Source organism: Manacus candei, unplaced genomic scaffold, assembly GCF_025592945.1.
Source record: "Manacus candei isolate 608988 ecotype Guabito, Panama unplaced genomic scaffold, ASM2559294v1 h1tg000020l, whole genome shotgun sequence".
NCBI classification, from domain to species: Eukaryota; Metazoa; Chordata; class Aves; order Passeriformes; family Pipridae; genus Manacus; species Manacus candei.
The window spans coordinates 3,594,300-3,611,172 of NW_026138068.1; the positions used below are offsets into that span (position 1 = coordinate 3,594,300).

Here is a 16,873-nt window from a genome sequence, read left to right on the forward strand (position 1 = left end):
TATCTTACAGGAAAAGAAGAGCTTAAGTCATTGAAAGCTTGTTTTTCATCTGCTGTACTTTCTGCTGAGCTTAACTGAATAAGGCATGTGGCTGATATACGGACACTTGTACCTTGGGCCTACCTGCAGAGAATTTTAGAAATCAGGATGGAACAAATCTTAAGGTTTGTTAACACTGAAGGACAGTGAGTCCTGAAGTGGTCAGGCAGTTCCGTTGTAAATCACTGCCAAGTGAATTATTTATTCTAGTAAGTGGAAACACTGAGGAATATGTGAATATGACTTGAAAGTTCATCCTGTTTTCGTAATTCCAAACCATCTCCTAACCCTGCTGGGCTTCTAGGGGAGGCAACTGTTGTGGCTTTATGCTTTTAGTGTGCTGCTGGTTCAAAAATAGTAGTAATGAACACAAATTAATAGTGAGCATATTCCAGGGGCTCTGTTAGCAGGTGAGGAGGGTCCAGCTGCACACTCTACTCTCTGTACTCCCACAAACAGCCTCGAGCATCAATTTGGTGCTTTTTATTTTACTGCTCCATTTAATAACAATAAATGCTCCCTGGTGTCACAGTCCTGGAAGTGACGTGCTCCTGTCACTGCAAGTTGAAAAGGGAGGGGCTGAAGTATCACACGCCCTGTTCTCCACCCATAAATTTTGTTTTTCAGTGATCTTTGTTTATAAACCTTTGGTTTAGTTGGGAATGGTGTATCTCCAGAGATAACTGTATCTCTGCAGTAGGGAATGGTGTACCTGCAGAGAACTATCTGTAGTTGTCCCATTCAACTCTTAGAATTCTTTTCTAAGCTAAAATTTGGAGTTTGCTGTTTGTCTGCTTAGTTTTTGGGAGCCCTGCTCAGAACCAGCTTGCCTCCAAAAATGTCAGGCACTGGGATTGCAGAAGGCAGTGCTGTCCCCAGAGCAGTTCTGGGTGCTTGGATAGGGAGTTCCAGGTTTTATTTAGAGCTTGATTACTGTGATGAACTGTAACATTCTGGAACTGGTTTAAGGATCTGAAAAGAATTGGTCTTCAAGGGTTCTAGAATTTTTTTAAGTGATTTGTCAATGATTGTATGATTGGGCTAATTTTTCCTCTGCATGCAACAAAGTCAAGCAGTATTCTGCATTTTATCTAATTGTCTTGACCCAAGATGTGCAGGGTAGTCACCTCCAGCCTGTACCATCCCACTAGGCTCTTACTCTTAGCCTTACCCTATTAACAACGTTATTAATTACCGCGTTTTTCTAGCAGCCCCAGCCCCAGGGGCGGGCCCCGGGACTCGAACTTGCGGTCCCGGGATTCTAACCGGCGGCGCCGGGATTCTAACCGGTGGTGCCGGGTCTCGAACCTTCAGCCCCGGGTCTCGAACCTGCGGCCCCGGGATTCTAACCGGTGGTGCCGGGTCTCGAACCTTCAGCCCCGGGTCTCGAACCTGCGGCCCCGCCGCCCCGCGGGGCGGAGCTTCCACCAACGGCGTGCGGCGGCGGTGGGTCGGGGGCGGCGGGCGGGGGGAGCGGGGCTGAGGGCACGGGAACCCCCCGGCGTCGGGAGGGGCCGGCCCAGCCGTGCGGGACAGCGCGGGGGCCCCGCAGGCCGCCCCGGGGAGGGAGGCCGGCCCGCCCGGCGCGGTGGTACCTCAGGGCCCCTCTCAGGCCTGGGCGAGGCCGCGGGGCCGCCCCCGCCTCGGTCCGCGCTCAACGGCGCTTGTCCTCCCTCAGAGTTCGGAGCAGCCTCAGGGGTGCTGGGCTCGGGAGCCCCCATGGTGGACGTGGCAGCCCCGAACAGGTCCCGGTGTCCGCGAATGCCTGGCAGCGCTCTGGCCCCCGGTCCCCCATGAGTTCATCACTGCTGCGCTCTTCTTCGTCCCAGGTAAAACATGAAAGTGCCGTTAACAATCCGCTCTATTTTTGGCAGGAAATTACTCATTGTGCTGCCGACGGCTTGAGTCATGGACCACAGGTGGTACCACTTTGTACTGCGGAGGGTTTCAAGCCAAGGGCCACGACCGTGAGGAACTTTTTGGAATGGTTTCTATTTATAATATAAACGTATTTCAACTTAAAATAAAACGCTCGAGTTTATTACCAGGGAACTTGTCGCTTGCTTGTGTTGAAATGCATTCCATATCTCACCTTTTATAGGCACTTAGCCCAGATCATGAGAACAGCATCATTAAGAAACAGAGACAAGAACTCCAGCTTTTAATTGCAGAACTGAAAGAGCGTGACAGGGAGCTCAATGACATGGTTGCTGTGCATCAGAGACACATCCAGGCCTGGGAAGGTGATCGCCACAAAATACTGACTTTAGCAGAACGATGCAGCTTGTTGACCAGTAAGTGTTGTGAATATGAAGAATAAGATTTTGGTCTTTTAAGTATATTCAGGTGCTTCGACCCCTCAGTAAGAGCTTTGCGTCATGTAAAGAACCATTTCCTACCTTTCAGTCTTTAAATTGCATTGTCTCTTTCTGAGACCTAGACTTCCACCATGGTACTGAAGTGATCTGATCTGGGAGGGGGTGTGGTAATCAGAAGGCTCTTTCTCGTTTGAATGTGTAAATTGCTTCTGTGAATTCTTTAAAAAATAATCTGATTAAATAAATGTGGGGGAGAAAGAACAATTTGCAACTTGCTGGTGTGCTGCAGAGCCCTGAGGTTATGCTGCACAGCTCTGACATCACCCACAAACCACCCAGTGAAACACCTGGCAGCTCTGAGCAGTTGTTCATTTCTGAATCGCACGATTTTAAAACAACTGGATTAAATTATTTCTGAGATTTAAAAAAAAAAATCTTTCCGAGATTTAAAAAATTGTATCACGGTCTCTGAGCTGTTTTCTCACAGACAACCTTGTCTCCTTTCTTTTCAGGTGAGCTGAACAACAAAAATGCAATTATAAAATCACTGAGCAAAAGGTTAAAGTTCGTAGAATCTCAGCAGAACGACAGTCAGGCAACACTTGAAAATACACAACAGAAGTTTAAAGAGCTGACTCAAAAAGTAACAGATTCATCTGTTCACTGCCAGGCTCTGGAGGTAGGGGTCGAGTAATGCTCTGGTTTTGCAGTCTGTGCATGTACAGGATGCCAGTGGCATTTGAGAATTTCACTGGTGAATAAATAATTCATATTAGGGCTCCTGAGTTGCATTTGTCTTTTAGTACAGTAATGTGAGATCAAAGTAAAGGTCTTATTTGTTGGGTAAAAAAAGAGGGTGAGGGGAAAAACTTTTCTAAGCTACAGTTTGGAGTTTGCTGTTTGTCTGCTTAGTTTTTGGGAGCCCTGCTCAGAACCAGCTTGCCTCCAAAAATGTCAGGCACTGGGATTGCAGAAGGCAGTGCTGTCCCCAGAGCAGTACTGGGTGCTTGAATAGGGAGTTCCAGGTTTTATTTAGAGCTTGATTACTGTGATGAACTGTAACATTCTGAAACTGGTTTAAGTATATGAGAGTAATTGGTCTTCAAGGGTTCTAGAATTTTTTAAGTGATTTGTCAATGATTGTATGATTGGGCTAATTTTCCCTCTGTATGCAATGAAGTCAAGCAGTATTTTATCAAGCATTTTATCTGTCTAATTGAACTAAGAAGGGCAGGGTGTTAAGACCCTTGATCACAAGCACAGTGGAGAACAATTTTTACTCCAGCCCTCTTTCCTCCACCTTGCTCAGGATCCCACATTGCCACTCAGTGTTTAAATAACGTCATGGATGCATTTGCTGGAAAAAATACTGACTTTGAATCACTGAAGCAATAGCTGACACTTATTTATGTTCTCTAGGAGAAAAATCAGGATCTCCACTGCTCAGTTTTGGAGCTGTCAGTTAAAACAGGCCAACTGCAAGCAAGAGAACAGGAGCTCCTCACTATGCTCAGGCTGAAGGTAACATCTGTCTTCTCATGGGCACTGGATGTGGTCACTCTGCAGTGCAGTTGTTGGTGACTGTACCACGGGGGTTCTGTCACTCTTGACCTCTCTCATGTTTAAATCTTAGGCTTGTTTGAGAAGGGAAAAGTGGTCAACAAACAACAAACTGGTTTATTTTCATAAACAAGCCCATTTCCAGGCTTTGATTTTGGTTTTTGTTCCTCAAGAGCTCAAAAGAAAATCTATGAAGTCACTGTAACTACTGCAGTAGGATGCATTGTTGGTTTGTCAAAATCCATCCATAATATAAAAATTAAGAATACATTCTGTTTCCTGTTTCAGGACAATGCTTTAATTGAAACAACTGATCACATTAATGAGTTTACGTGCAAATTAAAAAAGCTGGAGAGTGCATTGCGTGCAGTGAAGTCAGAGGATTTCTGTCTCAACAGAGAACAGAAAGGGCTCAGATTGACACTGAAAGAGCTAATGCTTCAAACAAATAAGCTGAAAGGTAAATGTTTATTCTGGGTTCTTAATTTAGTGTAGACCAGCACGGTTCCTTTTCATTCTGGGAAATACCACATTTTGTTTTGTAGATGTCCTCTCTGAAAAGATGGAGGAGAACAGCAAGCAGCACGAAGAAATCCTTCACCTGAAACATGAAAATGGCTGCTTGAAGAGTGAGCTGGCGCTGGCAGGTAAGGGTGGGCAGTTGGCTTTTCATGCCTTAGCTTTCAACAGCTCAGGGACTCCTAGACAGCAATTCGCTAATATGTGTGAAGGAGGCAGCTTCTTATCTACCTTCCTTGCAGTTTAATAAAGGAATATCCCTTGTGTGCCATTCTTGTGTCAAAGCAATATCTGGGGCTTCTGCAGGGACAGTTCTACAGGGACAGTTTATAGAATCTTGTGAAAGCACAAAGTTCACCAAAATGATTACACGTGGAGGAATAAATGGCTCAGAGTGGTCTCTCCTGAAAACTTTTGAGTCTTTCATGTCTCCTCTTTTCCCTCTTTCCCCCATTCCTTTCTGAGAAAGTTAAATAAGTCAGTCAATGAAGCACATTATTGCTGCTAGTAAAATAAATCCAGGTGCTGAGGAAAAGTTGAAGGAAAATACTTGATTGTTTAGTTGTCTTATGGGTTTGTGCTCTTTTTAATTGGGAGGGGAAACAGATCCTGTTGATCTTAAGAAAATGCTTTTGGTTTGGTTCAGTACCACCTCCTACTGCTACACAGCATTAGCAAAAGCACTTGCTTTTGTGTCTACTCACTGTGAGTAATTAAACAATGACCTATGTTTTGAAACAGTGGAGAAAGCCGAGAGGAAAGATGAACTTTATCTGTTTGCCAAGTCTAAACAAGCGCGGATTGAAAAGGAGTTATCCAGTTTGCGAGAGGTACAGCCCCGATCGTGTTCCTGCTCTGAGGTTACAAAAGCATTTTCAGGAACATCAGACCTGCTTGGAACAGTGCAAAAAACTTAGATCTGGCTATTATTAATTAAGGAAAACTATCAAATTTTCTGTTTCTACCATGCTGGGGTAGCTGTACAATGTTAATTTTTTGGTGTTAAACTGCACAGCCTGTGGTGCCAGGCTGGGGAAGTCATGTGAAGGGCAGCAGGACTGGGGTGTACACACCTGCCCAAGGTGAACTCAGCAGCCTGAGGGACATGGTCTGCTGACAGATCAAGAGAGACTTAAACCCTGTGTGTTCACCTGCTCTCACTTGAGGTTCTCAAGGCATGTTCCATTTTTTTTTAATTGCAAATAATTGGTAGGTATGTTATCTTCTGCATTAGCTTCACAAAAAAATCCCCTGCAGTAAAAGCCAAATCCCATGATCACCTGCAGTTCTGTAACATTGAACAACATAATAACAACATGTACTAAATATCAAGTAATGGTAATGATATTGTATTTGTGGTGCCATCTTAGAAGAGCACTGAATTCTTTAATAGAAATCCTGTTTATTGCCGCAAAATGTTATTTTCCTAATACATGCAAAGATGTCCTCTCAGATTTGGAAGTCTGTGACAATAGTTTGGCTATGGGTATTAGTTTATAAAAACACTTGAGGGTGTTTTTTGGAAGACAAGCGATGTTCCTGCAGCCCAGACTTTCACTAATGCCCATCCCTGTCTTTACCAGATCCTTGCAAAACAGAGTGACTTACAGTTCCCTTATGGCAACTCAGAGAGCCCTCAGGCCTCAAGGCAAAAGCATGAAAAGATGGCAAGCAAAAGGAGGTAAAGTAATCTTTTTTTTTTTTTTTTTAAATAGTTTGTTCTCAGAGAGAGACTTCACTGTTCAAACACAACTCACATCCTCCCAGAGGTGTGTGCTGGGTCAGGGTGGCTTTGCTGGACTCGACCACAAACATCCAGTGAAGTTCTCAAATACCTTGTTTTTTATTTGGTCAGGAGACACCATAAACATCAGTCACAGACTGAAGTGTTGTGTCAGGCCAGACAGCTCATGATTTTTTAGAAAATGAAATAGTCTGGTGGTAGAGGTGTTAATCTGGCTTGCTCCTGCTTTTGTTTAAAAAGCGAAGTTTATTTCAGGAAGTAAACTTTAAATTAGGGAATTGGTGCACACCCTGGAGGTTCAGATAGAATCACCACACTGTATAAAACATGAGGAAATCTCAGACTGATTTTGGAAAGTAACAGCCAAATCTGGGCAGAGTTCTGTCAGGTTTTGGCAGGATACATCTGTCTGTTGGCATTTGAGCTCCCACAGAGCTGTGGCAGCAGCCTGTGTTAGTGTAGAGCTTTGGGAGTGCAGTGGTGGGTGCTCTTTACCTGCAGTGTTTCTGACTTGTTTTTATCGTGCCGTTGTAGCACAGGGGTGACATTCTCTGCCTCTGAAAGCCACAGCAAGACACACATGGGTAGGACTGAGGGCAGCCACAGGATGTACAAGGAGTGGGGAACTGCACCATTTCCAGAAAGTAGGGTAAAAACCACCCTTGAGATGTGTGGAGTAGATAATAGACAGTTACTGAATGCATCAGACTTGGAGGAAACTACCTCAGCCTTCTTAAAGCCGTGTCAAAAAGTTGTGAAAGGCTTGGCTGTCCTCACGGAAGAAGGAGAAAAGCAGGATGTTGCATCAAGCTTTGATGAGCTAGACAGTGAAATATTTCGTGAGGCAAACAATACAAGACCATTGAGAAACAGGGAAATTGGTGACAAGGGAGTGGAAAGCAGAGACCAGCAAACCTTTGAGACATCTATACCTCCCTATGAGCATTGGCGTAACATCAGAACTCGTGTAGATTTGCAAAGTACTTTGATCCAGAACGGCACCACGTCTGACAAAACTGGTAAGAAAAGTAAAACCTGGGAAGAGAGACCTGGAATTCAGTTTGGCCAAAAAAGGAGAGAGTCTTCTGGGATTCGCAAGTCTGAATCTGACTCCTGCATTGGGAACTCCAGCACAAGTGCAAGTGCCCGGTGGAAGCCAGTGTCAGATCAGGAATGGTTGGAGATTTTCAAACCCATAGAAAGAGATGGAAGCGTATGCAGTGGAAAAGATTGCAGCTGTTTGGATTCTACTCAATAGATGAAATGTGCCAGCTCATAAAGGTTATGAGCTTTTTACATTTAAGAGATTGGTATGAGCTGTAGTTATGTAGAAGCTTGGGTGTATAAGCTCTCAATAGTATCTCAAGTGATGTTTATAAAGTAACTGTTTTTTTAAAATTAGTCTACCAACTTGAAAAGCGGCGAATTTAAAATAAAAATAGCTCTTAAAGTATCATGATTCTATTTTTATGCATTTATTTTTTTCTCATCTCTTATCCTCAAGAGCTGCGTGGGCAGGAGAAGCTGCAACACCACAGAACTTGCCATATAAACTAATTGAGAAAAACACAGATTTTAAAAATCTTATGATGTTGCTTGTAACTCTGGTGGGTAAAATATGTTCTGCCCAGAGTTGTGCAGTGGTGTTTCTGTGAGGCAAGGAACAGATCCAGGTTTTATGTGATGCTTTGGTGACTGTGTTATTTCTGTTGAGAAATCACACCATGGCTGGGCACGAATCTAGGACAGGCTCTGAGCACAGGCTGCTGCCTCACTCAGGGCAAGAAACGAGATGGCAAGATTGAAAGGACAGCAATCTGTCCACTCTCCAGTTCATGGGACTCTATCCCTCTGTTTATGCTGGGGGAGGAAAAGGGCACATGGGGGATTAGCAGAAGGAGGTTTCTAATGCTCAGAAATGTCAGGAAAAGACTCAGATGTCTCAGTGGTGTGGGAAAATATCCAAGATAAAAATGCTGCTTCACATTTACAGAAGTGGCTTTATGCTTGCACAAGCAAAGGCATCCAGAGCTGGGGCTTGCTGTGGATTTGTTGTCTTGGTTCCTTTATCTCCTTTCAAAAAACTGATTTACCAGCTCTATTTCAGAAGGATTTCTGAAGTTTTACAGAGATTTCGTAGCTGCCTTTTAGCCAGAGGAGAATCTTTCCAGCTGGTAGTTTGACAAGTACAGTAAATGAACAGCTGTTTAAACCTGCTGTGAATGTTTGCCAGCAAGTCTGCCCTACATCCAACCAGATTAATGTTATGGAACAGGGAGATCTGATGTATGGATGCTTTCAGTCTGCATGGCTTTTAAAACAGAAATATCATAGAAATCGCTGCTGCAGTGAGACAGACCTGTTCAGAAACAAGGTGAATGGGCAGCCACTGAAAAAGAATGCTGTCCTGGCACATTCCCCCAGGGCTTAGCTGAGCCTCATGTGTGGTGTGGGCTCTCTCTGGTTTCCACTGTCTCTAAATCATTCAAAGGACTCCCCTTACATCTACCCTGACCTTTCTTATCTATTCCCCCAGCAGCACCAATGACACACTGCCATACCTCCAAATCCCTTCTGAGGCTGGATAATGAAAACTGCTTTCACTTTTTGTCCTGTCCTATTTGTCTTGTCCTTAAGTGAATTTTAGGGGAAAAGGAACAGTCTCAACCCAGACAGTGCATATAGAGCAGAGATCCCTCAGTGCGGGGGGCTGTGCTGCCCATCTGGGATTTGCTGCTGAACTATCTGGTTTTCTTGATGCCCACACTTGGTCCTGGGGCCCTGCTCATTGGAGATGGATTGGCTCAGTGCAAATCCCAGACTGTCTGCTCTCCAACCTCTGCTGACTTGGATTTGCCGGGGAACAAATCCTCTCCCTCTGAATGGGAGGAAGGCAGGAGTATTGCTTCTGAGGAGGGATTAATGGCAGAGACCAAACACAACATTCCTCCTGGGACTTGAATCTGGATCCTCCAGTTTTCCACTGCTGGTTTCATAGTGCTGATGATGTAGTTTGTGTTAGGGAAGGGTGCTGGCACCTCCCTGTCGGCCCAGCAAATATTTTTGACATGAGTTCCTGAATTCTGGAACAACCAACAAGAAGGCTATTTAAATCAAATACCTTCTCCAACAGCAAGGGGGATTGTGAAATCCCAGAGTGCAGGAATGGTTTCTGTGTGCTCTGACTTGGTGACTTCATTTATGTTGGACCAACATTTGCTGCCTTTGGATTTTTATCTCAATTCTTGTTTTAAAGGTGGAGCATCAGCAGGTAGTTAGTTGTTCAGTCTGGACTAAGCCACCTATTCCTGAGCCATCTCTCTGCCTCCAAATCAAAGCTGTTTCCCCCATCCCTCACAACCTGTGTGTTCTCCAAAACCAGCTGTGCCCATCACATCCCCTCCCATCCCTGTTCCAGGCTGCTGCAGCTTGTTCCCTCACGTCTGCACAGAACCTTTCCTTGTCAGCAGCACAGAAACATGAGCTTTTCTCTCTTAGAAGAGAGCCTGTTGTATCCCAGTGTTTTACTGGAGTGAAATGGGACACAGCAGACACTCGTGAGCTGGCCACTCTCATGAGGGCTTTTTCCCAGATTGAATTTCATTTAAAAATACACCTATTTGTAAGAGTCTTGACAGGCATTGTTACACCAAAATATCTAAAGAGTATTTAATTAAATGTTATCAATTCAAAGATAGTATTTTCTCTAAAATACACATCCTTTTAAATTATTTACTGATCCAGACTGTGTTTCTGTTGTGTTCAGAAGTGTAATGATTATGGTTTGCTCCTGTATTTAAAAACAAATAAAGTAAAGCCTCTTTGGGAAAGCTTTCCTGTGATCTCTGAGGAGAGATGAGGACTGTAAAAGACTGTGAAATTCCCTTGAAAGGTACACCTACAAATATTCATTTGCCTAAGGGTTGATTAAAACCAAAAAGGGACTTGGGTATGAGAGGAGTAGCAGAGTATTGGGAGGAACAAGTACTGCCTTTTGTGTGCAAGGTTAAATACACACTCAAGCACATGGTCATGGAGCTGATTGGAACTGTTTGAATGTCAAACCAACGTCCTCGGGGGATAAAGGTGATCTAAGGAAGCTGTTAAACACGGGAGGAACAGGGTAATCCCTGATGCTCCATGGTTTTCTTGGCTCAGGGCCCACGGTTATTTATGTTGTCCCACGATTTTCCCTTTGAAAGTTCAAAAAGGATGGTGATACTGTTTCTTCCAATGTCTTAATTTCTTTTTTAACAGTGAAGAAAACACGGGTGTGAGTTTCTACCACTTGGATTCTCCCCGTTTGACAACCGCCCAGGAGAGCAACACATCTCAGAGATCTGTGGAATTCACTGGTGAAGACTCCCCTCTGCACATCAGTGACCTGGCAGTGACTAAGCCAACAAACAGATGCTGCAGTGCTGCCGTGGACACAGTCAGTATCTTATTGCAGAATGTCCTTGGTTGATTTTAAGGGGAATTATGACTGCAAATGTCTCCCGGCATGGAAGAACTAGGGACTCAAATGATGAGACAGCAGGCTTAAGGCAAAGGTGACAAAATACTTTTTCAAAATAGCTCCTCGTTGTCTCAATATGTCTTGGACAGCAAAAGTATAAATGAGTTTTGAAAATACATATATAAGCTTTTGGAATGAAAAGCTTTAGGAGAATGGATGCTGGCTAATAGGTAATTCCACTGAGTATCTGAGTACATGTGGACACAGTTATCAGAAGCTGTTGGACACTGTTTCTTTCCTGTTCTGCCTGGTTTTCCTGCTTTCTCATGTCTTTCTTTGTTCTGCCCTTTATCCCTGAAGTACTGCTCTTGTGTGTGCTCTGTATAAATGCATGTGAAAATCTGCTACAAAACTGGCACTAGCAAAGAGCTCTGTGTTTATTAGAAACACCAGCAGTTAGACAGGGCCTGTTACATTGCAGTGCTTTGAACTGAAACATTTCAAGATTAAAATGCTGATTCTTGGTGTGTTAGAACCCTTTGAAATATTCCATATTGGTAACTTTGTCTCCCTTTCTGTCTCCTCCAGGACACCAGTTCCATGCTGATGAAGCTGCATCGTGCTGTGGCTGAGTCTGGACAGATGATTGCTCGTCTGAACCTCAGCCTTCTCCCCCAGAGCCCTCACTTTATTCCAAAGAGCAGCCACATGGATATAGTATAGATTGTTCTCCCATAGGTTGAGATGCTCAGGAATACTGATTGGGAACATCCTATCCCTTATGCTTGACTTGCACTCCATTAGCAAAGCACGAGGGGGATATTGTTTATAAGATAGAGACAATTCCTGCCTGCCTTAGCTGCAAGTACTTGAATTTTTTATAGGATTCTTTTAGAGGATCCTCAAGGTCATGACAGGATTTGACTTTTGCATGTGTCTAAACAGATGGAAGGAAGAAGTCATTTTGGGGCAAGCTGTAGGAGGCCTAGAAAAAAATGAACACTGGTTCTTTCTCACTTGAAGCACTTGAGATGATTTCTCAGGCTCAGTGCACACTCACCACTCTGCTGCCCCAGAGGCTTAGAGTCAGAACTGCTTATTATTCTGTTCGTGGAAAGGAGGGCAGTATAGGGAATAGGTGATATATAGGATAGTTTTGGGTATGAATTTAAACCAGACACGCAGCTTTAATAAATTTCGGGGGTTTGTAGGTTATTTTCAGTTCCTTCATTGCAGGGTCAGAGCATATACTCAGTGGTCAAAAAAAAACCCCCTGTATGTGGCTGTCTGGCAGCTTATTTTATGAGCATGAGCACTGATAGGGAGTTCTTGTTGGGTATGTGGACATAATTGTGGAATAACTGGAGAAGGAGTCACTTGCTTGTTTTTATAAATAAGAATTTCTACCCTGTTTGACAAGGAGGTTGTACCATTTGTCACTAGAAATGAGTCCACTTGTGCTGATACACGTCCCAAAGGGAGGATTTAGGCTCTTGGATTTAGAGCAGGCTGCTTTCTCCTCACACATCACCTCCCTCTGAAAATGCTGGACTCCTTTTAGCCTCAGATGAACTTGACCAGAACAACGTTTCTGTAAGTAACAGACAAAGCAATTTTTATAACATTCAGAGCCATAAACCCTTCGCTGTGCTGGGACTGAGTGAGTGAGTGTAAAGGTTGTTGTGCCAACGTTTGCATAAACTGAAAGGAGATTTTGTTCGGCAGCTCCTCTGCAGGATTTCATTCAGCAGGGAAGACAGCAGCAGTTTAGTCTTTTGCAAATCCATGTAGGAGGATTCCTGAAAAGCTCCCTACAACACAGGGCTTGCTTGTGGCTCCTGCCCAGCCCCATCAGCTGTCTGGCTCCTGCTGACTGGTTGGCACGTCACAGCTCGGCCACTCTGCTTTAGAACCTGAGCCTGCATTTCTGAGCTTGGAAATTGGCTTCTCGTTCAGAACTGGGGCTTTAGTGGATAGAACATAAAGCAGGCTCGTGGGTACTGGGGGAGCAGATCCTGAGCCACATCTGTGAAACTTTGATCTACTTTCAGAGCAGTTCTGGGTAAAAACTCGTCAAGCGTGTTTTAGTTAATCTATGCAGGCCAACTAATCTGTGCTTAAAACCAGGCTTACCTGGGGCGGTTTTAAACTGAGCTTTAAAACATAATAAATACCTTAGAATTTAATCAGTAAGAATTTGTATGGGTTGGATTCTGTGCCCTGCTTGGGGGAGGGAGGAGAAGAGGGAATTGAGAATGCCAGCTTGAACCTGGCAGCTCTGGAATTTCTATTCTCCGAGTCCTTTGATTTCCAGGTAGGGTTTTTGCATTACAATATAGACAACAGAACTTGCAGAAACTCTGCACAAAAGCCAGTTATCTGCTGCAGAAGAAAGAGATGCTAAGCTTCCTTCTTAACTTTTGATGTTCCATGAGCATGAAGGTGTTTTCAACTTGATCTTTATTTGTTTGCTTCTCTTTTTATAAATGCATCTGCAATATTAATACGCATTATGGATTTCTGAGATGAGCCTGGCACAGGATTCTAAGTGCATTTCCAGTAAAACTCTTGTGAGTACTGTAACAGCAAATAGATATTAAGGCAGCAAATAATTCCTTTAGTCAAATAATTAAACTTTCCTCATGCGTGTTCCTCATCCTCTGGGCAGTCAGATCTCACAGCTCCATTCCCCAGTACCTGCAGGCTGCTTATTGTAGTTAAAGCCCTTCTGTGTGTTACAGATAACAGGATCAAGGATGTGAACATTGTTGAATGAGAGATTGGGAAGTGTTTTCCAGGGCCAAGGCCAAGGGCTGTTTTAGAATATTGTTCCTGGGCTCAGAGCCCCAAAAGTAGAATGTATTGAATAGAGCTGTTTCAGAATATCCCAAGCAGCCTTGCCCACAGCAGATTGTTTTTTCTTTTGGAATCAGGAAATTTCTCACTCTCTGATTATTTGTTCCCCTGATGTGGAATGGATGCTTGCAATAGGCACCACATTGTCTGGTTCTGAGGACAAAAGAGTAACCAGATATGGTTAAGATCCTGAACACCACTTGAAACTGAATAAGAACCAGCAACAATGAGGAGAAAAACCGGCAAAAAAAAGAAATCTTCCAGTGCTGACACAACCAAGCTCCTGCCTGCAGAGGGAGGGTATCAGAGCCAGCTGGGTTGTGAAGCTTTGTGGCTTTCTGGGTTTCTCATATAGATCAGCTTCGATCCAGCAGGGAACTGGTGCTCAGTTCCCTCTCAGATATTCCAACTACAGTCCCTGAGCTGTTTCTCCCCTGTGGAGCCAAACCCTCTGTGCCCCGGGGAGTGGGGGTGGTTTGTAGCACCCTCACATTCTGCTGTTCCTGCATTAAGCCTGGAGACACTGAGTCTTCTCCCAAAATCCATCGTGTCTGTGGAGTGCAGCTAATGGGGCACTGGGAGGAGGTGGATGCTGAGTAGCTGGAATGCTGAAATGCTCCTGTGCAGAGCTGCTCTTTTCCTAAAAAGAGCCCCGAGGTAAAAGCAGCCGGAGGTTTTATAGGTTGAAGCCAACACTGTGAGTTGCATCCTGAAACCACTGATGTTCAGAAGTTTCAGGAGCAAATCCCCAAAAGTGCTGAGCCCTGTGCTGAGGCAGCAGAGTGGGGAGTGTGTGCTGAGCCTACAGAAATAATCCCATTTGCTTCAAGTGAGAAAGAGCCAGTGGAACAAACGCACCCACAATCCACTGTACATCCACGACAAGAGTTAGTGACTCTGCAAGTCACTGCCTAATGCACAATTCCCATTTTCTTTGTGTGTTAAAAGGCACTGAATGGCTGTGATCGGATAAATCCGAAGCAGAGTTGGTAGCAGGTCCAGAAATAACAACATTTGTGCAGCTTCATACACAGAAGTGACCAAATTGATTTTGGTTGTGTTTGTTCGGGTTTAAAATTGCTTTGAAACCATTTGAGGGCAGGTGCACTGACAAACATCAGGGTAATTTCCTCTCTGGCTGCCAGGGATTGAGCCATTCTCATCAGTCAGTTGTTTTGTCTTTAGAGGGAGATTGGGTGGGGGAGAGTTGAAGAACTGAGGAAAGCAGTGAGTAAAGGGCTATATTCAGTTTTGGACAACATAGCATGTGCCACTGCTCCTAAATGGTGACTCAGGGACTGGCCAGGGACACAAAGATCACTCCTTTTCACAAAGCAAACTGGGAAGCTTTTATTCCCAAACACCCCTTTGGTACCCCTGAGACTGTGCCTTTCTGTAAAGTGCTTTTACCTTTCTCCTGTTTATATTTTTACTCTGTGTTCTTATTCTGTTTGCAGTGTAAAAATGTGTGTATTTTTACATGTGGTTGCTTTATATATTTTATATATTTTAAAGGAAACGTTCCTGCTTTTGAATAAAAATCTTTTAATTTTCTGTAGTAGATTAAGAAGTTTCTAACACAGAAGTAATTCTGAGGACTCAAGATCAACCCAGCAGTTACAATGGAAAGTTACCTCATTTTTTAACATGATTCTCTGAGTGTCTGAAAGACCCACAAGTGGTGAAAAGATGTGACTCTGCGGGAATGTGTTTTATGTTGAAATAAAACACAGAATTATGCCAAGATTAACAAAGCTATTTTTATAGCTGAGAGCTCAGGTTAAACACTAGCTTGTTTTTTAAGAATCTGAAGTGTGTAATTGTTACAACATAGGAAGTATTTTTTTAATCTTTTTATTTTTTTATGGTTGCTCAGAAGTATTTATAGAGTATGACACAGCCAAGTATGCTTTTTCTTTCTGTTGTTAGTATATTGTTTTTGTTCTGGACTTCTTGCCTTGTGCAGAGAGATGAATAATGTTTATAGGAAGTTCCCAATTAGTGTTGTAAGCAGGAACTGGGAAATGAATTGAAATGGGAGAGCTGTCACCCACAACATGGGCAGAACAACTCTTTCACACTCAGGAGCTGGTTCTTCCAGCAAAAGTTTATAGGATCAGGTGTGTGTGGGCTCTGTTTGCACTGTAGAGCAGCAGCCAAGCATCATGTGACCTTTTTTTTTAGCATTTAACCTGGTTTTATCTTTGCCTATTGGGCAAGACACATTCTGTTATCACAGTTTGAACTTATTTTTTAACTAAAAGATCAAATAAGATAATAAAGGTGATACTTTGCTGTGTCTTTTTTGCCTGTTTAACACACTGTCCAATATATTTAGTACTTAATTCCTGATGGTTCTGAGCACAGACACAAGCTGGCTGGTCGGTCCTGTGCAGGTTGGGAGCAGTTGGGAACACCTGTGGCAAGTCCCCAGAGCTGTGCCAACGTTTTTCCTGCGTGGGGGCAGCCAAGGGTGGGAGTCTCTGGCTGCATCCACTGCCACCAATTAATTGCAGTGAAACACAACACTCCATGGACTCCCCTTGTTAACTCTTTCATGTAGTTTTCTGCTTTCTCTTTAATTACCCCAATGACATCCTTTCTTTCAGGTACTAATTGCCCCAAAATTAGTTGACCGGTTCTGATCAGAGCAGCTGACTGAGGGAAGCTCAGCTGCTCCATCTCTTTGCCAGTTTCCACAAGCCTTTGTAGTGCATTTATTCCTCTACCTGTCCAGAACATTTCCAGGCTCCATACTCAGAATCTCCTGCTGTGGCTATGACAAAAATTCCCCCTAAAAAGCCAGTGATAACAATACCATGCTGCTCACTCTGAAGCTGCCCAGCAGCTTTACAGAGAAATTGGTGCAACTTCCAAGCAGGAGCTGTGGTCTCTGGTTTAAATGTGTTTGAGTTTACTGGATGAATTCTGAGTTTAAACTCCTTGTGAGTTTAAAATGCCCCACTGATGGCTTTAAAATCAATACAGAAAACTGAGCTCAAGTGGTGCAACAAGGATCTGCAGAGCTCTAGGATTTTGTGTCAGGGCTGCCCTGGTTTTGTGGAATGGAAAGAAGGGGAATGTTGGGGTTAATTTATTCAGCACTGACTGACTTACAAGCCAACTGCATTATTTACCACAATCGTATGGAAACACTTCAAACCCGGTGCCTTATTTCTGGAAGCAGCTCAAATACTCCAGGGAGCCCTTTGCTATTGTATCCTCGAACCGAATTATTATTAAAGACAACAAAGCTTCTGTTCAGCCGCGGCCTTTCCGCAGGGTGGATGCGCGCTCTGCTCGCGACTTTCCTAAAGGGAAGAAGGTGGCGATGGAGCTCCGGGGTCCTTAACGTGCCCCGTGTGTGTGTGTGTGCAG

The 16,873-nt window shown here is 43.9% G+C and overlaps 1 protein-coding gene across 3 annotated transcripts; it reads left to right on the top strand.

Annotated features, from left to right (window-relative positions):
* Positions 1–132: 132 nt before the first annotated feature.
* Positions 133–15,794, top strand: CCDC62 (coiled-coil domain containing 62). Of its 3 annotated transcripts, XM_051785831.1 has the most exons (11): positions 133–164; positions 1,718–1,868; positions 2,141–2,333; positions 2,870–3,036; positions 3,777–3,878; positions 4,206–4,377; positions 4,463–4,564; positions 5,178–5,266; positions 6,020–6,117; positions 10,438–10,615; positions 11,228–15,794. In XM_051785831.1, exons 1-11 carry the CDS (start codon positions 148–150, stop codon positions 11,360–11,362), a joined length of 1,404 nt encoding a protein of 467 aa, XP_051641791.1. In that variant the 5' UTR covers positions 133–147; the 3' UTR covers positions 11,363–15,794. The 3 variants fall into 3 exon arrangements, with proteins under 3 accessions (XP_051641791.1, XP_051641789.1, XP_051641790.1); XM_051785829.1 differs by lacking the exons at positions 10,438–10,615; positions 11,228–15,794 and adding an exon at positions 6,715–7,618; XM_051785830.1 differs by lacking the exons at positions 133–164; positions 10,438–10,615; positions 11,228–15,794 and adding exons at positions 1,409–1,485; positions 6,715–7,618.
* Positions 15,795–16,873: the final 1,079 nt, after the last annotated feature.